General features: G+C 45.7%; 3 protein-coding genes across 18 annotated transcripts in view; 1 reads left to right on the forward strand and 2 right to left on the reverse strand.

Moving 5' to 3' along the window:
- MPHOSPH9 (M-phase phosphoprotein 9) overlaps window positions 1–6,551 on the reverse strand; it is a 30,275-nt gene extending 23,724 nt beyond the window's left edge. Inside the window, exons 1-4 of one of the 5 annotated variants that reach the window (XM_086761673.1) lie at window positions 6,368–6,551; window positions 3,778–3,910; window positions 3,014–3,161; window positions 1,557–1,646 (exon numbers count right to left, since the gene is read on the reverse strand). In XM_086761673.1, the coding sequence (XP_086617799.1) occupies window positions 1,557–1,646; window positions 3,014–3,161; window positions 3,778–3,884 (345 nt within the window). In that variant the 5' untranslated portion in view covers window positions 3,885–3,910; window positions 6,368–6,551. Of the gene's footprint in view, window positions 1–546; window positions 566–1,556; window positions 1,647–3,013; window positions 3,165–3,777; window positions 3,911–4,990; window positions 5,035–6,145; window positions 6,162–6,367 lie in introns of those variants that run through there. The other 4 variants (XM_086761670.1, XM_086761672.1, XM_086761671.1 and 1 more) reach the window with 4 other exon arrangements.
- Window positions 6,552–6,818: 267 nt separating this feature from the next.
- MTRFR (mitochondrial translation release factor in rescue) lies at window positions 6,819–11,441 on the forward strand. Of its 4 annotated transcripts, none has more exons than XM_086761336.1 (4): window positions 6,819–6,885; window positions 8,805–9,115; window positions 9,801–10,981; window positions 11,096–11,441. In XM_086761336.1, exons 2-3 carry the CDS (start codon window positions 8,840–8,842, stop codon window positions 10,011–10,013), a joined length of 489 nt encoding a protein of 162 aa, XP_086617462.1. In that variant the 5' UTR covers window positions 6,819–6,885; window positions 8,805–8,839; the 3' UTR covers window positions 10,014–10,981; window positions 11,096–11,441. The 4 variants fall into 4 exon arrangements, with proteins under 4 accessions (XP_086617462.1, XP_086617463.1, XP_086617461.1 ...); XM_086761337.1 differs by lacking the exon at window positions 6,819–6,885 and adding an exon at window positions 6,951–7,574; XM_086761335.1 differs by lacking the exon at window positions 6,819–6,885 and adding an exon at window positions 7,619–8,030 and having other exon boundaries at window positions 8,853–9,115.
- On the reverse strand, window positions 11,381–27,429 carry CDK2AP1 (cyclin dependent kinase 2 associated protein 1). Of its 9 annotated transcripts, XM_086761342.1 has the most exons (5): window positions 25,938–26,053; window positions 24,564–24,673; window positions 15,992–16,098; window positions 15,015–15,141; window positions 11,381–12,214 (listed from the first exon to the last, which is right to left on the reverse strand). In XM_086761342.1, exons 2-5 carry the CDS (start codon window positions 24,616–24,618, stop codon window positions 12,147–12,149), a joined length of 357 nt encoding a protein of 118 aa, XP_086617468.1. In that variant the 5' UTR covers window positions 24,619–24,673; window positions 25,938–26,053; the 3' UTR covers window positions 11,381–12,146. The 9 variants fall into 9 exon arrangements, with proteins under 9 accessions (XP_086617468.1, XP_086617470.1, XP_086617464.1 ...); XM_086761344.1 differs by lacking the exons at window positions 24,564–24,673; window positions 25,938–26,053 and adding an exon at window positions 27,272–27,429; XM_086761338.1 differs by lacking the exon at window positions 24,564–24,673 and having other exon boundaries at window positions 25,938–26,249.
- Window positions 27,430–27,743: the final 314 nt, after the last annotated feature.

The raw sequence follows: 27,743 nt of genomic DNA on the forward strand, positions 1-27,743 counted from the left end.
AAGACCTTGTGAGGGAAAAGTGAAAGGCAACTATTCCAATTAAATAGCACTTTTACTTCTCTGTGCACAGTCACAAATAATTCCAAGAGAAGAAAAGACCTGGGAAAAATAGGATGACGTTTCTATAGAGTTTTGGGACTGTCAGTAACTTTTCTTTTTTAAAAAATTATCTTCAGTAAAGTCTGATCTTCAGATGATACACAGGTTGTGATAGCTTGTCATTAGCACACTTGCCTTCTAGTGTATAAATTACATAAGCCAAGGACTGAGCCCACCAATTCCAAAATGAACTCAAGGTCTTTTGATCCATATTTTCACAAGGATGAGGATGTATTTTCATATGCATGAAACACAGCATAGTGCAAGCCTTATCTCAGAGTCATGTCAATACTAAAGCAGCGTCTTGCTTTTCTACCCCAAACAGTAGATTATTTGCTTTGTCTTTTTATTCTTCTTTTTAGAACGTGCTGAGTTGCCTGTATTTCAGTATTTTCTCTAGGTCACTGGCATACCAGTTTAAGTCTAGAACAGCCCCATTTATGTTACCTAATGCACTCATACAACTGAAAGTCAGTTACAGCCATTGATTTTCCATTTAGCGTGGTAGCTCATGCAGTTAGTAAGTCCCTGCCGATACCACAAACTCAACTCTTCCAGAGGTAGGCTTTCCTATTAAAAAGGACAAAAACTCGCAAAGCCAGCACAACGGATCAGTCAAGACTACGATTAGCAACAAGTGAATCAAACCACTACAGTAAGGGGAAGCAAATACAGGGGAAGGAAACACTGGCAGGACAAAAATAACAAGATGGGAGGGGAAGGTGGGGAAGGGAGGTGAGCGAGAGATAGGATAAAAGGACAGTACCTCTTGTTAATTCAGTTCAGGAACTGTTGATTACTACTAGTGTAGAGGGCATCAGGAAAGGGAAGGGAAAAACAGCAACCAAAATGATGAAGATATTAAGCATTATATATTTATAGAATTACTGCCTCTTATACACACATACACATTTTTTCTGTTTGAATGGATAAATATGGCTCAGCAAAAATGCGAATCTTCACATGGACAGTTTTTCATACTTAGAAAGGAGACTGTTCAACTGAAGGGTGAAATCAGTGTTCAGCTATTACAGTGAATGATTTCCTATGCCAGATACTGTCGAGATGAGGGAATGACAAGTTACATAACATTTTCTCATGAAGAGAAAACGACAATGTCTCAAAATCAGAAATCATACAGTCTAACAGTTAAGAAAAAACAGCTTGTACCTACAAAATCCAATTATCATGTGGGCATTCTGAACCAAACGTTTGTGAAAACAGGTCAATTGAAAACAAATAATCCAAGAATCTTTACTTCTGAAATGGTTCCTACCAGTTATTTTGTTAATTAGCCAAGGCTATCATCCTGTAAATCAGCATTCCAGTCATCCACTTCCATTAACTGCCGGTCTGGTATACTTGTAGAAAACACAGGAGCGCCTGCATTGCTTTGGAGGTGGAGGGTGGGGTGGCAGATTGAACAAATGAACCTACATGAACAAATCATTACTTACTTGGATTTGATGGTGGAAATGCTCTTGCTGGGCAACTATTTGTTCCTGACATTGTTTTTCTACCAGCCTCAATAACTGTAGCCACCTTGTCTATTAAATCACAAAGTAAAATAATTAAAGCACAGTCATATCGCATCTCTTGCCTTTTACTTTAGCTACGTAATGGTTTTGTAGTCTTACACTTAAGTGCTGACATAATACAAAATTTAATACAGCATTGTGGTTGTCCACTCCACAATATCTGCAGCTCCCTATCACATCAATCAATGGAAACAATTCACTATTGACACATTCACTTAAAAAAGGTCCTTCCAGACAGCCAGATAATACATCTCTACAATTTAAGTTTGGTTAAAAAAAAAAAAAAAAAAAAACAAACCCAAATGAACAAACAAGGGAAAAGAGTTATTCTATTTTTAAAAAAATCAAACTACTTAAAAGCAGAAACAGCTGGCAGTAAAGTACAGTTAAATTTTTGAAACCTTGATTCCAGATCAATAAAATTTTAATATTTATAATTAAACATCCCTATGTCTAGTGACCCATTTGCTTCAATAAGAAGCTCTTCACTTCAACAATCCAGCTGAAGGCCGTGATGCATAACTGCTCAGTGAAAACAAAGAGTCAGATATATAGGGTTCCTAAAATGTGGTAAAATCTGAATTTTAAAAACTACTTTTGTGCTAATGCTTATGGAGTCTGATACTTGAAGCATAAGACACAGGGCATAGAATGCATGTGCCTAGACACAGACTTCTATATTCTTTTCTTGGAGCTGTTAATAAGCACCAAATAAGCATCTGTCAAGAGACAGTTTGATGGACCACAGCCAGAAAGCTCAAAAATTCTGCAGGAACAAGCCCATGGTGTGGAAACCTGATGTTCGTTATGGAAACTAAAAATTTGAAATAAAAAAAAAAAAAAAAAGGACAAAAACAACATTAAAAAAAAAATATCTGGGAGAATTAGCTCATTGAGCCTACATCATTATTTTTGTCTTGTTCTAAATCAGGGAACAGACTAATCATCTACACATCTTTACAAATGGAATACGTAAATAATTCAACTAAGACAGAGCCATTTTTAGAAATAAAACTTCTCATTTCTAGGATCATTTCAGACTGGTTTGAAGTGCTACAATTTTAAAGGTTTAAATTTTTTAGTTCAAAAACTTGCAATCTTTACATATTGTAACTTAAAAAAATATTCACATCTGTGTTGTAAAACACTAAGATAAAAAGCTAAGATATTGTAAAGAGCTAGGATGAAATTGCAGTAAAATCCATCCATGTGATTAGTTCATACAGTGTAAAAGGATTTGTCCCATCACAAAGATTAAGTACATATATATAGATCTTAGTGATAATTTATATCATCATTACATCTGCCTCCCCAAATGCAAAGCTGATTCTTTAAAAAGAAAAAAGTTGTATTAATGTAATGTTAACATCAAATACCTCACAGTTCTTCGCAATTTCTGAGTCAGCATTTCCAATGTTCTGGATGTCTTGCATAAAGGAGGCAAGCAGCTCAACAGAAGCAGGCATTAACGAGGACCTGGTATTCCCTGAGTAACCAGAAACTCCATTGGGATTGGATGACGGACTTCTAGTGAAACATGAGGAAAAATGGTTCAATTATTTATTGTGCCAGTTGTCCAATATAGTGGCCAAAATAATATACTACATATGCTATGCGGCTGTAAAAGAATTATAAACTTAATTTACATTGCGACTCTCGTTATGCTGAAAAGACACCCGACATCTGCAGTAGGTGACTTGTAGTTCTCATCTTAACAGGTCAGTGCAGAACCTCTCCTAATCTGTTGCTCAGGCCATTACTCTGTATTCGACCTTCTTGTTCACTGGGAGTACCTTGGGCATTGAACGCAAAAACAATTCAGTCTTTCTAAGCTCCTGTTCTGTACAAATGACTTTGCATAATGCATGGTATTCCAAAGAATAATCTCCTGCAATTTGTCCAGGACAGCTCCTCTCCCCCATTCCAAGAGACACAATGCAATGGAAGTTACTAAGCTTTTAAGGAAGACTTAACAGTTCTTTCAGTAAGGCTCTTCTCATTAAGGATTATACCTGCAAATTTTTTTTTAAAAACCCCAAAATATATTGGAGAGTATTTAACAATGTTACTGTAGAAGTATACTAACTAAGCAAAAGAAAAATAATAAAAATATTTGTTAGGAATTCCTTCAACACATTACCTGTTACAACTGAAGGTACAGGCAGAGCTGTGAGTCTTTCTGACATCAGAGTCTGCAGAAGATGAAGGGATTTCTTGTACAGTATTCACCACATCATAGTTTTCCATATCTTAGGCTCAGGTATGATGTCGCCCTAAAAAAATAAAGGGGTAAGTATCACATTTTAAAAACCCATTTGACTTTTTTGTTTGAAGAAACACAATTAATGAGACAGTTGTTTCAGCCAAACTACCCCAGAAAGTGCTAGCATTCCATAACCAGCCTCTCTTCCTTGTCCTGTGCTACACTTGCAAACAGACTTGGACTTGCTGGGAGTCCTGCAAATCAAAGAGATTCCTAGCTGGGCATCACACATCTCGCCTGGGCTGTAAAGGGTGTCTGAATCCAAAACATTCCAGGTAGAAGATTGTTGTTGAGGATTGGTTGGTTGTTTTTTTTAAAACTGAGCCTCCATGGACAGATTTTGAGACTTCTCTGAAAGGGCCTATTATCAATGTATTTAAGTATTTAATGTATTTAAGAACAGGGATCTGTGCCTTCACTGGAAGAAACTCATCCCCCAAAAAATAAAATCGAGACCCACTAAGTAAGACTTCAGCTGACCAATTCTGCTCTTTGTGTGCGCGTTGGCTTACTTTTTTCACAGAATGCTTGTTTTATTAGCACTATGTGACATTCATTCAAAAAGCTTTGAAACCATTTTGAGCTACATTTCTTACCAATTAACATTAAAATGTAGTCAAACAGGAATCCCACAGCAGTTAAAAACAAGCAGCTGGTTAACTGAAAGCATCATAAATAAATAAATACAAAACAGTTGTGGGATAGTCTTACAGCACTCAAGGCAGAGGTTTACAAGAATGGCTGTAGGTAAACTAAAATATCCTTCCAGTTTCCGTACTTCCACCAAGAAAACATTTTAAATGCATTGATTGATCAGTTCTTCTATACTGCTTATTTCAGCATCTTCTACACTCTGCTGTATTCATCCTGTGTTCTAACACTGAAGAAAAGCCTTAAGATCATTTAACGGATGGAGAACAAAAAAGAGACATTAAGAAATATCATCCTATTAGTCTGTGATGATATTAAAATAAATCCCTGCTGCCTTAAGAAGCACACCACCTTCAAAGCATGACCGTTCTTTTTTCCGGGGCTCAAAAGGACATGCTACTGGCTTTTATAGATTTAAGTTGTCATTATTTCCAAGTACACAGAGATATATCTCTAACAGATCATTTTGGAACTATAAAAAAAAAAAAACATTTCCACCAGAAGGATACTGATGGACAACTGTCTGGTTTTTCTTCCCGTTGCACTGGAACCTGTCTGGCTTTAGCAGTAAAACGTGTCCAGGTACTCACTCAAGCTCTTTGGGTAGGGCTGAAAATGTAAGAATTGGAAGGAAGTTATCACAGATACGCATATCCCTCTAGCAAAGCTTCTTGGGATAAATCAAGAAGAAAAAAAAAAAAAAAAAAAAGCCTTTTTTTCTTTTTCTAATGATCAGAAGTCTGGCAAACTTGAAGGTGATCAGGCACCTAACTGGAGAGGGGGAGCAGAAGCTGCAAGTGTCTCAGGAGCAGCTGGACGGCAGTGGCGGGGCCGACACCCATCTCCCCCATCTCCCCAGGATGGCATCACGGGCGGCCTATCTCAGCAGCACAGCAGATGGGTGGGACTTAGCTGTGACACAGGCTCGTTTCATAACCTCATTAGAAGTCTGCTCCCAATAAATATATATATATATATATATATATATTTAGCGAGCTATAACTGGGCTGAGGAACAGCTAAGCTGTTTCCATAGCGCACAACAGTCCTTATACAGCCAATTCCCTACATAAAGGGGTAGGGTGGGAAAAAAAAAAAAACAAAAAAACCAAAAAAAACCACCAAGCCGCAACTATTTTGACTGCTAAGCATCAGCGCTGATGTAGCAGCAAACCCCTGCGCTGGCACAGCGCCCGAGGCCGCGGTTCAGCACCCCCGCCCGAGCGAGCTCCGACTGCCGCTGCTCCCCGGGGACGGCCGAGGGGTGACAGGGCGCCCGGGCCCCCGCCGCCCCTCCCGCCGCCAGCCCCCCTCTCCGCCAGCGCCGCCCGAGGGACCCCGAGGAGGGGCAGCCCCGCAGCCCCGCTCCCCTGGGGGAAGGCGCTCGCCCCCGAAGCCAAGCCCCCTCCAGGGACCCCCGTCCCTCGCAAGTGACCCCCTCCCGCCACGTCTGACCCCTCAGTCAGCAACCGCCCCCCCCCAACTCCGTCCCGCTCCGCGCCCCCTCCTCTCACAATGACCCCTCCCTCCTCCCCTCCGCGCCACCCCGGACCCCCAGCTCTGCCCCCCCCACCACTCGGGCACTCCGCCCCCACCTCGGGTCAAGCTCCGCCCCCACGCTCCCATTGGGCAGCTGCCCCTCGCGCTCCGGGATGTTGACAGCGCCGCCGCCTCGGATTGGCTGGCGGACGCGCCACTCGCCGGGGAAAGGGGCGGTGTGGTGGAGGCGGCCCCGGGGCGCTGGGACCCGGCCAAGTGCGGCGGCGTTACCGGGCTGCGGCCCCGCCAGGTGCCCTCAGGGCTCGCCCGGTTCCTACCGGCATGTCTAGGAGCCCGCGAGGAGACGTCCGCAGCGGCCCGAGAGCGGCCTCCTCCAGCGACCGTTAGGCGATAAACAGGCGCGGCCCGCCGCCTCCTTCCCGCCGATTGGCGGCCGAGTTTCGAACGTGGTGGGGTAGAGGGCACCCAAGCCAAAGCCCAGCTCGATCATTGGCCGTCTTGACCGCGCGCCAGGCCGCGCCTTCCGCTCTGATTCGCTACGTGGGAAAGTACGCGCGCCGCCGCGAGGGGATTGGCTAGCGCAGCTGCGCGCCGCACTGTGTCCGAGAACGTAGTGGATGGAAGGCGTGCATAACCCCGCCCCTTGCGCGGCGATTGGCTTCCCAAATGCCAATTAGCCTGGGCGTAACGCCCACCTCCGAGAGGCGCGCATGCGCAGAGGTGGCTTCGGGGCTCGGAGGTGCGTGTGGCCGCGTAGGGTGGCGTACGTGTGCGCGGCGGGGCGCGCCTGCGCAGTGCGGGCGCAGGAGGTGGCGCTGGCCCGGAGTGGCCGGAGGTAAGGGCCGGGCCGAGCCGAGCCGAGCCGAGTGCCGGGCCCGCGGGGAGCTGGGCTCCTCCCGAGCCGCCGCGGGGTCTGGGTCGCGACTTCAGCCCGGCGGGGAGGCGGCAGGGCGGGGGTCGTGGCGCTGCTGATGCGTCCCGCTGCCCCATGGCCTTTCCGGCGAAGCGGAGAGCGGCTGCTCGCTTCGGCGGCTCTTTAAAAAAATTGGGAGAGCGGTGTTCTTATTGACGTAGCTCTTCTGTAGCCTGTCCATAAAAATCTCATAAGCGAAGGTTTGGGATTTTTTTTATAATTAAGACATTATTATCTTAGCATCCTTTTGCATTGTAAGGCAGGTGTTTCCTCGAGACGTTGTGTGCGAAGTGGAATCTCGAGAAAACTCTGGTGTCTTACCGGGTTAGCGTTGGTTTTTAGCTGTAGTGCCAAGGAGTAGAAATAGGCTTAAAACGAACACGATTTTTAATCCGAGTGCCTGTCACGATCAGGCAGCTGGAGAGTTGTCGCTCTTGGTTTCAGAACAGGCCCCGCTAAAGGGGCAGAGCCTGCGTTAACCTGCTCTGGAGTTCAGGTTCACTTCAGAACTAGGGAAGTTCTGCTCATTTTTTCTGAGTGTTTTTGTCAGAAAAAAAAAATCCCCTGTGAGCTACCTTGTAGTGCCACCAAGTGGACATCTTTACTTGCCAGTAAGAGCTTGCTTTAAATTATTTTTATTTCAACAGTTATGTTCAACTTTTATGGATGTTTATTGCCAAGTCCCACTTCTTCACATACTGAAGTATTTTCTTCTGAATCCAATAAAATCTCTCAACTGTTACAGCATGTATTGTTTTAATTGCGTACCTAATGCCTTGTTGGAGTGCCACTTGACAGCAGCAGAAAGTGACATTCCTTATCCACGAGGGTAACGCGTACTTCCACATGTACTTTTCTGCCTTTGTTAATGACCTGACCTGGGAGAAATCAGCATGTGAAGTAATAATTGAAAACCCAGCAGTCTGCTTACTCCTCCATCTGATGGACAATACAGAAAGTTAGGAGAGCAGAGCGGGATGGGCAAGGTAGTGAGCAGGATCAACACAGAACAGTACTGCTGTCTGACATGGAGTTTTCCACATGTGCTGTATTAGACTACTCACCAGGTAAAAACTTGTCTTTGCGTTCTGACTTGTTTAAACTACTCGAGCTCTGTTCTGCCAGATCGGTTCTCCGTATCCTTGGGACAGAAATGTTCCACATACAGTCTTGTTCTTTTTTTTTTTTTTATTGTTTCATTTTTCCTTTACCTCCTCTTTGCATGCAGTCTTCTGTGACTGTAAGCCAGCAAACGGGGGAACCCAAGATGTTATTAGGCCAGTTATATCCTGTAAATTGGCTGCTTCTTCCAGCAGTTTTCTTTCAGTAGTTCAGAGCACTGTTTAAGGCAACGTCAGGGGAGGATTCCTGCACCCTCACCTGTCCTCCCTTCATGTAGTTCAAGTGCGTGTTGACATGTGAACTGCAGGTGCTGTTGCAAGCAAGACACGACCTGGGCACGAGTGGAGTGAGAGCAAAGGCTTCCCAGTCAGGCTGTACAGGTCTGAGTGCAAGACAGAAATACCCTCTCTTTCCTCTCCTTTTTTTAGGTATCTTTAATATTTTCCAAGTTTTGGTAGGAGTACTAATTTATGTACTGTTTTCCATATCTCTTTCAACAGCAAAATAATAATATTAACAATTTTAAGAAAACTAATTGCAATGAGAACTGAAATTCCATTTGGAATGGTAAATACATCAAGGCAAGTGCCTGTGAAACCAGTTCAAATATCCTTGAAAGTAAATCTGAGTACCAAAATATTGCCCAAGCCATGCAGCTAAACTACATCATCGTAAACAAGGATTCTCACAGTAAACTCCATTCCTTACTTCTGTTTCAGGTTTAATTCCAGAGAAACCGTGTCCTCATTTCTGTATGAATCTTCCAGGTTTATTTCATTTTACGTTCTTACTGAGAGAAGTACGAACACCGTCATGGAGACCATGGATTTTGAGGAAGCAGCAATTTTCCCTGCCCAGAGCGCCCTTTCTTCAGGCAGCAGGAAAGAAGAACTCTTTCGATCTCCTTGGACTAACTGAGGCAGAATTAAAAGAACAGTTTGTAAGAGGTGATGGCCCAGGAGGTCAGGCCACGAACAAGACGAACAACTGTGTTGTCTTGAAGCACATTCCATCTGGGATTGTAGTGAAGGTAAGTGTATCACTAGGTCACAAACTGCATCACGTCTTCCAAGTCTCCTTTCAGAGTAAAGCATAATCACAGTGCAGATGTCATGGAGGAAAAATTTATGTATTGTAAAGAATCTCAGCAGGAAGCAGTTTGGGCTATCGGTAGATAAATAAAGTTGAGGTCATAGCTGATCTTCCTGGCTTTGACGTGCAGAACCTTCCTTGTAGCTGCCTTTCAGTCACAGCTGTCACATTCCTGTCTCTGTTGTGAGGTAGTGACAATGTCTTCCTTAACAAGTTGATCACACTCACTTTGCCTTCTTTTTAAGCCTTATTCTTACCTGCTTCTTGCAGTTTAATACTTTGAAATTAATCTTTGCTTCCTTATCACGAAGGGAAGACACAGTTAATTTAACCTCAGCAGCTTTCCAAGGTAATATGGAAGCAATCTTGTTTACTAACAGATTTAAAGATTGATGCAAAAGCCAGTCTGACAAGTTACAGTAGCAACTAATTATTAGGCAACCTCTCCAAAATATATCAACCGGATACAGAAATTCCAGCAGTTCTTGGTAGGAGGATGCTCTTAGCTTGGGGGAGAGGGGAGATTGTTTACGGTAATGGCAGGAATATGTAGACTGAAAGGGAAAACAGAAGAATAAACTGGTTGAAAGTTCCAGTAAAAGTGTCCTATTGTGTTTTTTCAGTGTCATCAAACAAGATCAGTGGAGCAGAACCGAAAGATAGCCAGAGAAATCCTGCAGGAAAAAGTTGACCTTTTCTACAAAGGTGAAGAGAGTGATGTTTTCAAAGAGAAGAAAGCATCAGAGAAGAAGAAGCAGGAGAAAAAAAGAAGAGCAAAGGAAAATCTAGAAAAGAAAAGGCATTTTAAAGAGATGCAACAATTAGATAAGAAATAAACATGTGAAATACTGACTTGTCCTGGCAGGGTAAGGGAAACCTTTGTGATTATTCCTAAACGCAGTTTTCAAGCTAGCAGATCACGTAGGGCTTCATAAGCACAACCGAAATACTGAGTAGTGACCTGCTATTGCTGTAAAACCAAAGTGGTAAAAGCAGTCACGTATTCCTACTTCTGTCTGCCATCATCTCTTGAATCACATTTAGCAATGTTTTTTTCTGCCAAGTTCAGATGATAAACCAATCCTTGTTAAAAAGGAACTATAAACTTTCCACCATTGTTAATGGAGACAAGAAGAATTCCATAGATCTCCTTGTGCCCAGCTGATACCTTACGATGCTTCCTAGGAGTTCCAGTCCATACGGAGAAGAGCCCTAAAAGGCTGTAGCTTGCCATCCTTACTCAGGCAGTGCCTCTGCTGACAGAAATCCAGGTTAGATACTGGTTCTGGTGGTGCAGGCGGACACGCTGGCTGAAGCGACACCAGTCAGTGGTTGCCTCCTTCAGAGCTGTTAGCTGAACAAATGCGCTGTCCTACTCCATTCCGAATGCAGTTTAAACAGAAGCTTTACAAATCTTATCTGCAGCAGTGATGAGCATTGGGGTGGAAGAAGACACTCCCGCAAGTGAGAGTTGGTCAGTCGTGTTCTTCCAGTTCAGAGGTTAAATTGGGTCATTACAGATAAAGAACAACGCTTGCTGGAAGCTGCCTCCCAAGGCAAGAGAGTCCAGTTCATCCAAGCTGTGAAGTAATTCACTTTGCCTCTTACTACTGTATTTTCTTCAAGAATCCATAGCTCCATGTGTGTGAAATGTGCCAGATATTCCATCCTCCATAGGACTGAGATTTGATTGTACAATAGTGAATTACAGTCATTTATTATGTTTATGCTATGCTGCACTTAACCTTGGGAATTTTGGTATCACTCATTCTGACAGCTTCCCATTTTACACAAATACACACAGGTGCGTTTCCTTTGTTACTGTTACTCTGCAGCCACTAGTGAAGTGTACTTCCCCCTTTTAATTCTGTTAACTCTTAATTGCTTAACCGGAACTTCTCCCTTAATTTTTTGACAGCACCCTCACCAAGTTTTGGCCTTCAACAGTGAAGGGAGAGTGCTTCAAGAACCAAACCCATAGTATGTACTTGGAAAGCAAGGGAGACTACGGGCAACTCTGCCTCCACCTTCTGCATCCAGAGCGTGCCGTGGATGGAAACTCACCGGCAGTCTGCAGGCCCGTTCCCTTGTCTGTTCCTGAGCTTGAGCCTCCTGCATGAAGGTTACATTTTTATCTGTTGAGAGTTCTTGTTCATGGAGTATGAGTCTGATTAAAGTGACTGTACATAGTTTTAATACAAACTGTTAATGAAAATAAGCTTTATTACGTCAAGTAATAAATACATACAAAGATGCAAATAACAGTTTTACTAATTTATCCAGAATTTTCTCTTTTTTTGGCAAACTTTAAACTGAAATCTCCAGCCTTAATGTAGAAATTAGCTTTCCAGGACCTGGTTATTATTTAATAGGTTTCCCTATTTTCCATATAACTCATGCACTTTAAATGGACTTCAAAGCACTAACAGTCATGCAAATGTTTATGCAAAACGAACAAAAAAAAGGAAAAAATAAGAGAAGGGGAAGGTTATTTCTAAGCAGGGTCTATGCTGTATGACAAATTGTGACTTAGCAGACTACTAGGTACAGCATGCTATTCTGCGTTTATTAAAAAAAAAATCCTTAGAGCTTATGTCAAACTTTGAAAGATTGACAGTTTGGGGTTAAGTGAATATCATCAAAGGAACAAAACAGAATGAGACTGTGGCTGGATAAGAAGAGAACTGAAATATAGCTCTGGGAGGGGAAGAGCATTCCTCTGCATGCAGTTCAGTTTTCATGTTTTAGAAACATTTTAGGGAGTTTTAACATCTTTACAAAATGCAAACCCTCAGTTGAAAAATCCTTGTTTTCTCATTCTTAGCTATACATTTTTGTAAGGGCAAAAAAAGAAAGGTAAAACTCTCAAAATAAAGGAATTTGTCTGAATGTTTCAAGAGTCAAAAGGAATAAGTGTTACTTCTTCTTCTTCATTAAGAGATGGAAAATCTTGCAATTGAATTAGTGGGCTAGGATCTTGCATTTCGTTCCGTCTCAGCCAAGCATTCCCGAACTAATCCTCTGGCATGAATAATGCCTGCAAAAGAATCGGATGTATTTTAAATCATCTCATTCAGGTCACACTTGCAATGACAGTTCAGAGAAAGGTTTACGTATTTCTGTCCCGAGTTGCCAAGGCTACCGCAGCACGCCTGAGAAAAGGGAGAGATCCCTCGCTTCCCATTAGCTGCTTCTGAACAAGTTTGCTTTCCCGAGCTGGCATTATAAATTGAAAAGGGACTAAACCAGGAATCAGAGCGTGATAAGATGGGCAGGTCTGCAGTGACAGGTTTATCTTAATGTGCAGTGCAGGCCTATTTAAAATCAGAGACTAAACTAGAAAGAAAAAAAAATCATCTTACCTACCTGTGAGTTATTTTGCTACAGTGGAGTTTAAAAAAAATTATTTGAGGATTCATTTTAGCAAGCTCTAAGTCTTAATACCTTGGGATAGTTCTCTGAAAGGATGCATCAAAATCCAAGACTTTATAATGCTGCTTAAACACAAGTTGTGTCTCTTGTAAGAATAATTTTTATATAGCGTGTGCAAAAAGTTATCTCCTAACACTGGCTCAGCTCCCAGGGTAAATCATCACCACTTTACATGCTGCCATGTCTACTCTCATCTGATAGACATCATGTGGAATTTTCCACTACAAGTCCTGTTGCCTTGAGTTCCAGCAATCTGGTCCTTGATTCTTAATCCTGGAACTAAATCTAGATTCATGTTCACGGAGCTGCTGAAAGAACAGAGCTTGAGATAGATTTTAAAATGAGAGACGGACAGATTTTTCTGCAACAAATGAGGTCATGTTTTACTGACAAGACAAGATAGAAGGTGACTTCTCTGCTCAATCATGCTCCTTGACAAGGTGGAGAAAAAGACAATAAGGCAACAGATGAGGTTTAATCTCTATTTGGAGATAGTGGATTATGTTTCTGGAAGGCTGCTAGGCCAGATCACAGCAACAGCCTCTACATCCAGGGAGTAAGGACTTGGGACTCGATGGGCACAAGGCTTTGCAGAGGGTTGAAGTGACACAGACAAGTCAGGCTGCATCCGGCAGCTGTGGGATGCCGACACACGTACTCGAAGCAGTGCATTAGACCTGGCTCTGGTGGCAGGACGCCCAGTTTATGCAGCAGAAATACCCTGAATTATGTAGAACACTGGGAATTTGGCCAGTTTTAGAGGTCAGCAGCCTCTGTGCTTCGGAGCGGGTGGAGCTGGGGACAGGGACTTTATTCAGGAATAACCTCCACACGGCCATGGAGGCTGCAGTCACATGGCTACCCTCAGTCACTCTTGCTCTCACTTGCACATGCTCCTTCAGCCATGAGGCTCCCAAAATGGAAAGAGAGCTATGTTTGTGACCAAAAGATGGCAGCAAAAAGTATTTATTTGGGATTCTTTGCAACATTGGCAAGTCACAGTGAGAGCATTGAATCTTAAACTTACATTAGCCAACAAACTAAATATTCACTGTAAGAAGCAGCAAAACAGCTTTTCCTCACCGAGCTGAACCGTTCAGGTTCAGAGTCTCTCCGCATCCCTCCCAGTCTCTCTCAAGCTGTCCCCATTAGCCTATTGCCATTCATGATCTATTAATACTGACTCAGGCAATGCAATAAAGACAGACTCCAGCAACATTGATTTTACCTGGGCCGGATTCCACTTACCACTCATCAGCAGGCTTTATTGCATCCTTTCCCAGAACAGCTACTAGTCATTTTATTGCATGTCACGGCAGATATATTACTCCCCCATAATGGTTGAGCCTTAAATAAAGCTTTGTAGTCCTGGGTAAATGTAAGGGGGATTTGCGAGGTGGTGAAGTTAGTCTGTTACAATAACATTCCCATTCAGGGTTGAATGCAGGAGCCAAAGGCAGCGCAAGGACCAAGGAAAGGGAGGAAAAGGTAACTACATTATAGTGGCAAAGGACAGAACTGCCAGCGCAACTGTTGTCGGTGGCCTTTCAGGGTCATTTCAGGAGCTGGAGCACTGGAATGTCCCACTGCTCCTTCAGAAATATCCCTCGCACGTCCCCTGCGGAGGACAATGTCAAGCTGATGTCAGCAGCAGGGCATGCCGAGGTTTCTTTTACACTGCAAGGAAAGGGCATTTATTACCCCTTTTAGCTGACAAAGCAAAGCCAAAGAGCCCTCATCAGCCAGGCCTAAAAGCTTCTGCCTCCCTTACTGCTGGACTCTTAATGCCATCCACTTGACAACAGGTAACGGAGCCTGGCAGCCCAACGCTCCAGACAGGAGGAACGCGAATCTTTGACATCTCAGTCTGAACAGCCTTCCCTGACACGCTTTTTTTTTTTTTTTTTTTTTTGTAGCTCTTCCCTCCACCAGCCTTACTATGAATTACCACAACGCAGTATTTCTTTAAGCAAAATGCACTTCAGTAAAGACTCCTGGGTCAAGTACACAGGCGATGTATATGAGAAAAAGGAAACAATGCCTGCTAGTGTATTTTGGAGACTGGGGAGAAAAGGGAATTGAAGGGGCAAGTAAGTCACCAGGAACCTAGGAGAACATATCCATTAGATACCTTAAGGGTTCTAAAATAAGGCCGGAATTATTAACTGAAACTCCCCTTGGGCACATGAAACACATTTGGTCACTGGTTTATCTGTCAAATACAGCATTGACAGAGTACCCCAAGGTTTCGGTTGCTCGTTAACAGACCTGGTTTAATGATGAGCTCCAGACAGCTGTCTCCTTTCAAAGGAAACAGTTGTCATCCAGCTGTAGACAAGCAGTCAGTGCACAAAGTGTAAGGGACATGATTTCTTTTTTTTTTTTTAAATAAACTTAAATATTACCTCTTTTTAGCCTCTCCATCGCACTTTTACTCCCAGCGTATGTGGGTCTAATCTCTTTTCCTAATTCTTCTATGATAGCTAGAAGTTCTGCATATTTGCTTTGCGGTACTTGACTGCTGCTGGTACCCTGTAGTTGAAAACAGATTAAGCTCAATTAAATACAGCTAAAACCAAAACAATTACAACAAACAGCAACTGGAAATTCATGGAGGACTAGAAGTAGCCCCAGAAGCCACCCTTTTTTTTTTTTTAGTTTTTTTTTACAAAAAGTTTTTTTAAAAACATTATTTTCCTTTTGCATTTGCTGCTACAGTTGAACTCAATGCTACGTGCCCTTCAAAAATCAGGATCAACTGGGAGGATGCAGCTGCAAGATTGGGACCTTAGGTGAAACGGAAGTTAAAACAGCCCTGCAAGAACAGCAAACTGAGAACTGCTTATTTAACTCTGTTTCTCCTTTTTCAATCTTTAGGTGTATATTTTGTGGAGACATTAGCTAGGCAGGGAGAGTCAGAAGCAGATAAAGCAAAACTGCCTATATCATAATGGAAATCCTATTAAGTCAAATTAATTTCACAGAAAGATTACTGCTGGGTTCCTGAAGCAGCCCATAGGACACACACTTCATGAGCCTACATTTTAGAATATAAATTTGCCAAAGAAAAACGGTATAGAAATTTTTTAACAAATAATTTTAAAGTATGTGAGAGCCTTACTATCAGAACGTAACTCAAGCCATGTTTCACGGTGACTCAGAAGGATGGGACTAACAGTTAATTAGTAACCAGTCTCACTCAGCACTCTGTGTAGCCTAATTTGATCCCAAGACATGTGCGATGAATCAGTCTGCCATTTGGGTTTGATTTCAGATCTCGGTGGGAGGGAGGAACACCTCAGATTACCGGCCGCAATCCAGGCTGCTACGCAAACGTAGGGTCAGTGATTCAATTAAAGAAAAACACCAAGCAGAGCTGTACCTGCATCCCTTGTGTGTAGCCTAGAGATGGGGGTCCGTAGTCATTTATAAGCTGTCTGTATTGCGCAGATGTTGCCATACTTGTGGAGGGAGAGTGAACACTCCCAGCTGTAGAGAGAAAAGAAAAAAATATATGTTATTATCTAAAGATTAATTAGTCTGTTACACTGGGACACATTTTAAATTGTATTTTTCTAACGCTGCAACCTCTTACCTTTGTCTAAGCCCACTAATGCCATTTCAGAGTCGCACTACTTGCCAAAAGGATGGTTAAATTAATGCTTCTCTAACGTTTGCTGTACATTTGAAAACAGCATGGCCTGCAACATTATCAGTGCAAATTTTTTGCCTAAAAGTGAAACAGAGTGTAGCATGACAGGCTGTTCTGCCTAGACAAACTGTAAATATTGAGGAGCCCTATTTTTGCAAATATACATTCCACATAGATGAGTCTAATGCACTGGGCTATTTTTACTTTTTCAGTGCAAGTTATCTGAAAGTAATTTTGCAACTCAAAGTGTCATCACATGGTCAATGCAAGTTAGCCTCTGTGCTATTTTCAGCCAATGCCAAAAACTATTTGTCGGGAACACTCAGCTGAGGTGTATCGGATCTGCTGCTCATTGTATGGCATCGAAGGCGAAGCATGCTACCATTATTCCCTTGTGTGCTACCAAACGTTTTTAGCCAGTCATACTGTGCTGGCTAAAGGAAAAATAAGATCACTTTGGGCAAGAGTTACTTTTTCTAAAGTTATAAAAGATTATATTCAGATCTACAGGGTTTTGAGTCAGCTAAGAGTTACAGAAACAGACTCTAATGTGATCATTGCCAAACTGCTCCAGAAATGAACAATCAAAACCCTTCTTCCCCCTCGCCCCCAATGGTAAGAAGTTGGGTTTGAGACACAACTTTCAGATTTTTCTTTGGGGAGAGGTTAATTATGCTGCCCATTTCACAACAGTGCCAGGACCTGCTGGTTACGGACTGTACGCTCAGGGCTAAGGGAGCGTTACACCATTCAACTTGTTCACTCTTGCAGCTGAAGTGCCCCTGCACCCACTGATGCTGCTCTCTTTGCCTGTAGGCACAGACGCAGGCTGCCTGCCGTCTGAAAAAAATCTCCCACTTACAAACTCCTTTGCTGAAAATTCCCAACTGTCTTTCATACGAGGAACAGATCTCATTTACCAACCTTCATTTAAATCTAAATTAAACCGATGCTAAAAGTCGCTGGGGCCCAGAACTATGTAAATTGCTAGCTTTGTTTTAAAGTTGCAAGTGATTTCATTCATATTTTCCCCTCACTACAAAGAGCCAGCAGTTCCACTGTAAAAAGCACTGCTGAACAGGGTGGAACAGACTCTTGTCCTCAGCTGGAAAGTCTCTTTCCACTTCAGAATTAACCACAGGGTATCATTGTGGTGCTGACTTCCTTACAAGAAGAGTGTGTGTTCTCAATTTTAACTAGTTAACGGGATTTGAAATCCTAAAAAAGCCAAATTGGGCTGGTCATTAGGTCACCTTACAAAAAGCAAGGTTTTTCTAACTAAGCTGGAAAATTTTATGGCGTTACAATCGGCATTTCCATTGCTGTTTCACATTTTGCTGAAGCATAGTAAAACCACCAAAAAATAAACAACACACCCATAGAGTACGGCACTGTGAAAGAACCCCACAGTTGTCAGCTATTCTCCCAATTAGTTCTTCACCTCATCAGCTCAAAATACATGCACAATTGCAAGATTTCTATATCTACAACTCAGTATTTTGAGTCCAGATGACTGAATTTCAAGTTACCAAACATGACACAACAGCAAACCGCATCATTCCTCCACGGACTTCAAAATGCTTCAGAAACATTAATGAGCCCCTTGTGCTGCAAGGTAAGGAGGTTTAATTACCTCAATTAAGCAGAGAAAGACTTGAGCAATTTTTCCTCATGTACAATAAAACAAAAGACTCATCCTGCAAAGACTTGTTCCTGAACTGTTAGTGCAAGCGGTCACACACGAGACCTGGGAGCTCCAGACTGGTTCAGAATTAAGGCAAGGACTCCGATGACCAGGCTCAGGAATCCTGCTCTACCCACCGAGCAAACCTGAGCTGCAGCCCGCGCGAAACAAACCCCAATTTATCGCCACCATATTGGTTAACGATAATACAGATAATTTAGTGATTGTTTCAGGTTATGTTGATTTGAGCAATGACACGCGCTTGGTCTGTAAGCAATAACACAGCAAGGCACACCTAGGTAAGAAAGAAAACCCTGCCAGAAACGTGATGCACCAAGACCAAGCAGTGGATCTAGGGGCTGACCAAGAAAGTTTAGCGGATGTGACAGCCAGGAACCTACGGCGTTGCAGCTCCGTTGGTCCCAAGGTGGGAGCTCCAATCCAGCAGCGACTCAGTCGACACGGAATGACAAAAACAAACAAGAACTTTCAGTGGGCAACTACGAGTAAGAACCTGCCGCCGGAACCGGAGCATCGCTCCCAATCTGAATTCGCAGAGTTGCGTGGCTTCGGCAGCCGAGGGTGCTGTATTGTCTCCGGTACCCGCGACGTATGCAGAGCTGTGCTGCAGACACTAGAGGCCATTGCTGAGTACGGTGTGCCCTGCCAAATGACAGATCGTGGTAACCATGGTGAGTTTACCCGTTTCTTTGCAGTCTGCATCAAAAATGTAATAAGACATAATGCCATGCGCCGACCACTTTATCAGCAGCAGCAGGCCCGGAGAACAAAGAAAAGGATTTGACTTGGCCGTGGTACCAGCCTCCGTACACCACGTCAGAAGTTGTGCCAGTCAAACTCAGCTGGAGGGGAGGGGAAAAAGAAAAAATACTTCATTTCACCTCAATTTAAGATGATGCAATCGCAAAAATGAATTTAATTGTGGGGGTATTAGTATCTCACAGGGTAACAGACCGTGAGCTTTCTGACCTATCACTTTGTAGGTTCATCTCAAGGAGAAGCCCTGGGTCTTGGATGACTGTTACTCAATTAACCCAAAATACATCTGCATGCCTGAACATCCTGTGTATCTCAGCTTTAAAAAAAATGAAATAAATAAAAATCACCAGCTATTGCTATTATAGTGAGCAAGAAAAATTAGGCCAGCAAGTCTCACAGTCAATACCGGTCAAAAATCAGTGTGATGATTAGGTATTCACTAGAGAAAAAAAAGGAGGGGGAATCTAAATTGAGGCTTGCTCTCTCGCGTTAGAATGACAATGGAGACAAGACAGTTAAGAACTGACAGAATCAAAAAGGGAGTGTGCTTGGAACTGAATTTAAGTGACACCCTGCATCACACCCCAAATTGTCTTAGTGCTTGCTGCTGTTTAAAACCTGAATTAATATGCACATTTTCCTCCCCTCACTTTCCTAATTAAATGTACACAAAACCTTTTATATACCTATTTATTCTTGTGCCAACAATGTCTTTTATTTCTGTATTCAAACAGAAGATTGCCAGAAGCATTCTACCCCACGAAAATACAGTGATTTTCTTGTTAATCAATATTAATCTTTATTAATTGGGGGGGTGCCTAACAATACAGCAAACAGAAATGAGATATTTGTTGTCAAAATCTCTTCCTTCCAGCGGTCTCTCTGAGCCCAAATTAACACCCTGGGAAACAAAGGATCTTGAATCAATCTTTGTTTGCCTGAACTCCCACTGATCAGAAATCTTCCCATTTGTAGGGATCCCTTCGCCTCCTTTGCCAGTGTCTCCGAGCCTGAGCAGTGATACCAATTTGCTGGTCTAAGTTTTAATTCTTCATTCTATAGCTGGAAAAATAACCGGAAAAGCAGCTTACTGTGCACCCTGCAAGGAAGCAGCGGGAGCAGGAACGCGGGGGTACTCTCACCTGATCCGCTCCCAGCAGATGCTCCACTGCCACCCCGTTTTACGCTCCCAAAGAGCAAAGTAAGATCAGGAACAGTTACTCAACGCACCAAGTTCGTCACGCAGAACTGACTTACAGAAGCCAAGAGCCAACCCCATCAGACAGATGTTTCTCTACGACCCTGTACTTGGTAAGGTCGGATAAAACTGCACAGGTAAACTCCTGCCATTTTACAAACTCCTTCTACGCATGAACGTGACAGCTTGTAAGAAGAGAGACACCTGTAGCCTGGAATTTGCCCAAGGTACATGATACAGTCTGTGGAATCTCACTGCTTCTACCTCTGTTTCAGGGTCTCGTCAAGCTGAGGTTGTTTGCAACAGGAAGGCTGTCAGTGATTCAGATCGCTAGCGGTCTATATGGAGCCTGGTGCTGGGGGTTACTGCCTCTGCCACGCAACTGCAGGACGTTCCTCATCTGCTTCGGATGACAGCAGTTTGATTCCTGACGGCATGCGGCACGAGACAACCAGGCAGCAATATTTTAACTGAGAGGGTATAAATTCTTCTGTCCTAAACCAGACAACTTTGCAAGAAAAGACATGAGAAATGTTCACGTAAGCTGCTCTACCAACGTACATTGTGAAGCATCTTCAAGCACGAGGGGAGCGGTAGCATCTTCACCACAGCCATTTCTGCAGCGAGTATCTGAACACAGCCTGGATTGTAGTTGTGGTGTTTCAGCTGACTACAAAAATATTTAATTGCTTAGCCCTCTACACACTTTCGCTTAAGTTCAGCAAGAACTCCTCACCATCCACAGGACACCACATGCATGTCTATGCAAGTACCGCACAGCCAAGCCACACACTAAAATCTCCAGGAGTCACCAACCCAGAGCGAAAACACACAGCCCTCATTTCCCCCACCCTGCCAATAAATTTTTTACTTTAAAATAACGGACCGCGTTCTTATTTGCACAAAACGTTCCTTTTAGCACTGGCTGTGAAAGTTGTATTTTCACCCACTATTTCCCCCTTAAACAGCCCCTGTGGTAGAAACAGACCTTTCTTTGAATAAAACTATTTCCTTTTAAAAAAATCCAGTGCACACACACATAAATACTTTTTCAAGAACTAGGACATTCTTTATCGTAACAGCCAGAGGCCTTGCTCTTTCGATCTGTCACACTCTGGGCCTTTCCTCTAGTACTCTCTTTATATTTAATCTTTTCATGTGGATAACAGTCATGTTTTTACGTGTCCTCTTCCTACCCTCTTGCCTTTTTTTATCAGAAAAAAAGAAAAAGACAAGCCACTTGGACTCCCCACCATTCTTTTTTTCTAGCTTAAGACACAGGGTATTTCTATACTAGCAAGTTATTTGGCGCAACAGGAAAGGATCAAAAGATGAAAGCATCTGGTACATGTACAGCACATGCAGTTGGGATGAGTGGGTACGACTTACGGCGAGATTTTTGTCTGGTCCCCCAGACCCGTATCATATCTGTATCGTGGGTACAATTCAAAGCCATCCGCTCTTTGGTTTGGACCCTCCTGCTCCCATTCAGAGACGGAACATCACTGTTGCACAACTGCAGCAGAGCTTCTGGTTTACTTTTATCCAAAAGGAATCGATTTAGCACGAACAAAACAACTCTACAACTCAACCAACACGTGATGGGTGGGGATGATGAGGAGAGTTGCTGATTGTGAAAACCACACCACTGCTCTGAAGCTGAGCACCCAGGTAGAGAAAGCCAAAAATGAGTTTTCTAAACATCCAAACAAGTCCACTTGAAAATTGCTAATTCCAAAACATGTTTACTGTGCTTCTTTTCCGATCATTTTTAACTTCACGTGGACTTCAAGAGATCAGGGAACCAGCCAATTTCAGTTTGAATCGGAGCGGGGGAGTGTATTTCCTAGAAATTACCCTCTCTGCTAAGGCACGAACACTGTGCACTCTGCTCTGTTCATTCCAGTACTCCCACTCCAAAAACAACCTCTCAGGAGGGGCAACGATATCAAACATAAGCTGCCTCCGCAAAGGGTGACAAGCAAGCCATTTGCTCGTCCAGACCTGGACTGTAGTCCTAACAAGATAAGAAATGGCGCAGTGCATTTGGTGTCATTTCTCAGGACTGAATTAAATTGGTCTCTCCAGTTGCAAGCTACAGCCTCAGTCAGGGAACTTATTTTTGCTTCACCTCTCAGTGAGAATTTGCACTTTTCACCAAGAAACTTCTGGTTGCTGTGAGGTGCGGCAGGTGCACTGACAGCCCTCTTGCTCCCCAGCTACAGCAGGACCTGTTGTACCGGCCACCGCTTCTTCACCTGGAGCCAAGACGCAGCTCTTTCCCTTGACACAGTCTGCTGGAATTTTGTTTCTCCAGATCCTACATGTAAAAGTTTTTAAGTTTTGTTACAGGAATAGGGTTTTATCTTGAAACCTGACGTTTCTCCAAGAATTAGAATAAAACCAAAAGGAAATCCCAAGCTGCTTCTGCTGGCTTCTGTATCTTAAAACTACTTTTTTCTGATCTGTGCGTACTCTGAATAAAACAGGAATGCTGGTGAATATCCACAACAGAGCCAGAAAACACATGGAAACAAGAGGAAAGACAAACTACAGACCAGTTCACAGCTGGTGTGAATCTCTCTGGTTCCACTGAAGTCAATGGAGATGCTCCACTTCACCTCAGCTCAGCAGCTGGCCCTCTTACAGAGAGGCAGAGTTAAACAACATGAAACATGAGACAGACAAGGAAGAAACTACTTCACAGGATTCAGTACAATAAGCAAGAGGATAGAAACAAATCAAAACATGGCTGTTAGAAAGGGTAACGGACGTTCCCCTGGGACACTGCAGGGCGAGGTGAGCTGGGAAGGTAGAGGCACAGCATCCCAGGCCCTGAAAAAAGCGCTTTTTTACCGCCCAGGTAGAGGAGATGCTTGTGCAGGAGATTACACAGGGCTCCCCAAGCGCGGTTTGGAACTGACAGCCTGGGCTGCTACACACAGGGGCCCAATTCCCAGAGCACAGGCCCACCAGGAAGGCGACAGGTAATTCGGATAAAACACAGCAATCCTGGCTGCAGATGCCCTGGGCCAGGTGTCAGCACTGAGCCGGGCAACAGGGAGGAGGAATGGGCATCAAATTCTGCTGCGACAACATGTTCTCCTTCCCTCAGCCTGGTGCAAGGCAGAGGAGTCAGCACCCAGATGCTTCCAGCATCCTGAGTCACTTGCAGAGCAGCCGCATTTTCCTCAGCCACAGTCATGCCCAGATCTGCCGACAACCCACGGAGGATATCTCCCCATCCTTCCTCCCTCCCAAACGGCTCCTCTCCCTCTGGACCCCAGTCCAAGTCCCCAGACACGCTCCCGTGCAAGAACAGAGCAGAGTCACCCACCAACCACATCTGCTTCACCTCACCGAGCCGCTCACTGAGCGCAGTTTAAACGTGATTTTGCGGAGCAGCTGCTCTCAGCCCAAACTTGAAAGGAGTTCGCTCTGCAGCAAGGACGCGGCTCCCAGAGCTGAGTCGACACTGCCTTTCCAAATACTCCTGCACCAGAAGCCCTGCACTGCAGGGAAGCAGCATTACCTCCCGGAGGAAAATCCCTGTGAGATCCGCAGCTGGCCGGAGCCCTCCGTCGGCCGAGACCAAAATATTCAGCATTCATACAGAGAGACTTCTGCAGGGCTGATTTCAAGCCAAAAGGGACAGATTTCCTGTTTTCCTCTCCTCTGCAGGACCGGGCGGGGAGGGGGGGGTCCTTCACCCCAGGTTTGGAAGCAAACCCAGGATCTCTGCTCCTGATTGGGATGGGGGGGGGGGCATTTAATTTAGGCACAATAGAGAAGCAGTCTCCTTCAACTCGGAATTAATCTCCAGAAAGGAGGGTGCCATTTGCAGTCGTATCACTCCGAACGCGATATGTGCGACTGCAAGGACTGCTTTGTCTAACTCCCTTGGCCTTAGGCCACGGTGCTGGCAATACCACGAGCGAGAGGAAGAGCTGGTGCGTGAGGATAATGGCAGAAGACAGGGAGGGAAGAGAGAGCTCATTTTGGATTCAGAGGAGGACGTTCTCTCGTTGAAAAGATTCTGGGGGTGTCGAGGATGATCCGAACTCAGAAGAGAGGACAACTTAGACAGGAATAGTTCCAGCATGACAGCAAACTGCTGCTAACTTGCCGTTACGAGGAAAAAAGGAGCCGGGGGGGGGGGGGGAGAAGGGAAAGATAAAACTGCACGAAAGAATCTAAAACCCTGGTCGCAGCCGGAGCGTTAGGAAGCACACAGACACGGCACCAAGAGAAGGACAGACAGAAACTTCACCACTCAGCTCGCATTGTGAGCGGCATGTCTGACCCGGGATTCCGCAGCCCCGGCTGGCTCGGAGCCCCCCATAGCATGACCTAATCCCCACCCCGCACCCACCACCGCAAAATACCACCTTTGTTTTCCCTGCAATTTTACGGCTGTTCCGGAGAGCAAGGCACAGGTTCTCGTGGGAGCCGACAGCAGAACGGTTTCCCTCGCTAGGCTTTGTTTTGTTTCTTTTTTCTCCTCCGGTGACACTTCTGCTTTTTGTCAAAAAACCTGAGCACACACGCCCCCCCCAGCTTCCCGACCCTTGCGCGGAGCAGCGCCCGGGCCCACAGCCGCTCCCCACGCACACGGAGCCTTCACACGCTCGCAGCCCCACCGAGCTCAGCTCCACGCAGGATCACAGCGTCTGGGGCACGGGGACCTCGGTTCATCCCCCAGCTGGTGACGACTCCTTCCAGTAAAATCCGATTGCCGCTCTCCTGGCAGCTAGAAGAGAGGTGCATCTTGCTCATCCCTTTCGTCCATCGGTCTCCCAGGATCACAACCACGAACGGTGCTGTAAAAACCACCGAGGCAGATCTCCCTCCCTCCTAAACCCAACTGCAAAACTTTCCTTTCTCAAAAAAAAAAAAAAAAAAAAAAAAATCCGCCTGATTCCTGGCCGCAAATGGGCCGATGCCAACCCTGCAGGCTGAGGCTGCGGGGAAGGGAGACAGGAATATTATTTTAAGTCAGAACCAACTTCTCCATTTTGGTTCTGTTTAATACCAGCCGACGCGCACAGACCGGCGAGGTCCCCTCCAAATATCCCGCAGCGAAGCAACTGCTGCTGTGGCTTTGTTCGGGCTGCACCGGTTCACTCGCGCTCCCCGCCACCGAGACCCACTTTTACAGCAAACACATTAAAAAAAAAAAAAAAAAAAAATTGCCTGCTGTTACCTTTGGAAATTAGGGAGGGGAAAAAGTAGGGGGCGGGGGGGAATGTAGTTAAAAAAAAAAAGTTAATGGCATCAAGGAAACTTTTTACAGAGGAAAGTTGGAAAGACTCCTGTGCAGACCCAAGGAAAAGGAATAATTTTTATAAAGGGCTTTTGTAGGAAATAAAGAGCAATTCCTGCCACACCCCCCCCCCCTTCCAAAAAATCTCCAGCCAGCGGAGAGGGCTCCTCCGCCCGGGCTGCTCCGCGGACGGGAGGCTCGGAGGGGGCAGCGGGGACCGAGGGCTCCCCCGAGGCGCTGGCGGCCCCCCCGGTGGCGGCGGAGGGGCGGGGGGGACGGGGGCGCGGGGCCGGGGTCCCGGGGCGGCCCCTCCGCCCGAGGCGAAGCGTAGAGGCGCGAACGGCACTTGCGGCGTCCCGCCAGCAGCGGTCCTCGCTGAGGCGCCGGCGGAATATTCCTGATCCAGATCAATCAGCAGCCCCGGGGAGCCGAGCATGGAGGAAACCCGGCGGCCGGAGCCCCGGCGGCGGCAGCGTGGGGCCGGCCCGGCGGGCGCGGCGTCTCCGCGGAGGGGCGGCGCGGTTCCGGGCTAACGGCGCCGGGCGGGCGCTGGTAATGGCGGCGAGGAGCCGCTGCCCCGCCATACCGGACTGGGCAAAAAAAAAAAGGGGGGAAAAAAAAATAAAAATAAAACCAACAACTGGAGTGCGGGGCTTCCCCCCCCCCCACCCCTTCCAGGTGCCGGTGCGGCACCGCGGAGCCCCGCCGCACGCCTCCCAAACTTGCCTCCCAGTTGCCGCCGCCGACTTACCCGGGTTGAGGGGAGTCCCGGGGATGTGGGCGTTCAAGTTGGGCTTGTAAGACATTCCCAGAGACATGGCCAGCGGGAGGAGGAGGAGGAGAAGCGTCCTGAAATTCGGTGAAGCGTCTCCGTGTCTCCCAGACACTTTGGGTTGTTTACAGCAGTAGCAGCACCGGCAAATATGGCCGTCAGTTATATTGACACCCACAATGCAATATATCATCCATACATCATGAGGAGACGCCGATCCAAAAACTTCGGGGGAGCCGAGGCAGCCACCCGCCGCGCCGGCCCGGCGCCCCGCGCACCTCGGCGCGGGGGGGGGGGGGGGGGGGGGACGCGGGGCGGGGGGGGGTGCCGCGGCCATCCCCTCGCAGACAATGGAGCTCCCCTCGGGGCCGCCGCCGCGCGCGGAGCCGGGCGGGGAGGGGCGGGCGGCGCGGAGCCCGGCGGAGGAGGGGATGCGGGGGGGGCCGGGGGGGGGGGGGGGTGTGCGGGAGTCGGAAGGAGGGGTGCGTGTATTTTAATTCACTTCGGAAAGTTTTGGCACAACTTCTCATTTCCAGCGGCTCTGCGGGCGGCGGGGGGGCCGCGGCCCCTGTCAGAGGAGCCGGGCTCCGGCGCCGCCGCCTTCCCGCCTCCACCCTCACCGCAGACCAGGCGTTCACCTCCCCTTCACCCCCCTCCCCGCTAATTTCGATGGAAAATACCTGTTGATAATTTTAGAATAAAAGATATTTTTTTCCCTAGATGCCGCCAAGGAAAAATCTGCCTTTCCCTTTTTTGGTTCCCCCCCCCCCTTTCAAACCACTATTTCTCTCTACGTGAAGTTAATGTAGATTGCAGCTTCTGAGGGATTAAGACATAAATACGGATCTCATTGACTCATTTTCTTCTTGCAAGCAGCAGTAAAACTTCCCCACCACAAAAAAAAAAAAAAAAATTTGCAGGTTAAATAAATAAAGCTTTCCAGCCCGCATCTGCCACTTCAGAACTCATCCTTTCTGCCAAGATGCTCAGGTTTGGGCCTTCTGTCAGTGAATCTCAAACACACCTCTGTAACGGGTAAATTACTCCAGATTTGTGGCCATATAACCACTCGGGACCGGGACAACCTCTCCTTTGGGACACAGCCCAGCTCTGCGACCCACAGGAGAAGACCCACGCATGTACCTTACCAGAAGCCACTCTGAGATGGGTGAGGTACTCAGTAGTTTAATTGCACGTGCTAATTAACGCCTGTCCGAGGCAATACGCTGCTCTTCGTGCCGGTGAGAGCAAACGCAGAGAGCCCAGTCCCGCTCCTTGGAAGTCAGGGGCAAATTCCTTTTGGGTGACGCTACCTTAGGCCCAGAGTGCCTCTCCCCGCGGACGGCTCTGCAGAGTCACATCTCCATCACGGAGACACGGGAACAGCCACGGAGCAGTCAGACAATTCCCTCAGCGTGAAGGGGAATCGAGGCAGAGCGGGAAAAGCGAGCCAGCCTTTGAAACCCCCCCAACCCTGGCTCACGCCGTAGCGACTGCATGCTGCATGAAAGAAACATCTAAAAATTACGACTGGGAGCAGATGAAATATGTGATCTTGTTACGGTTTGGTATTTTATCTCTCGTCCACGTGCGTGACTCCAGCTACGGTGGCGAAGGCCGGAGTGGCACAGGTGATCCCTACAACAACGGATCCACACTCCGGCCTCTTAGAGAGGGGACCTGAGAGCCCCAGGCGTAGAATTACACGCTCGTGGCAATATTTTCACACTGGTGCTTGAGGTTTTAACTGTATAATTCCCATCGGAGTCCTGAACAGTTGCACTG

The sequence above is a fragment of the Chlamydotis macqueenii genome, chromosome 17, assembly GCF_036417535.1.
Source record: "Chlamydotis macqueenii isolate bChlMac1 chromosome 17, bChlMac1.mat, whole genome shotgun sequence".
Taxonomy (NCBI): Eukaryota; Metazoa; Chordata; class Aves; order Otidiformes; family Otididae; genus Chlamydotis; species Chlamydotis macqueenii.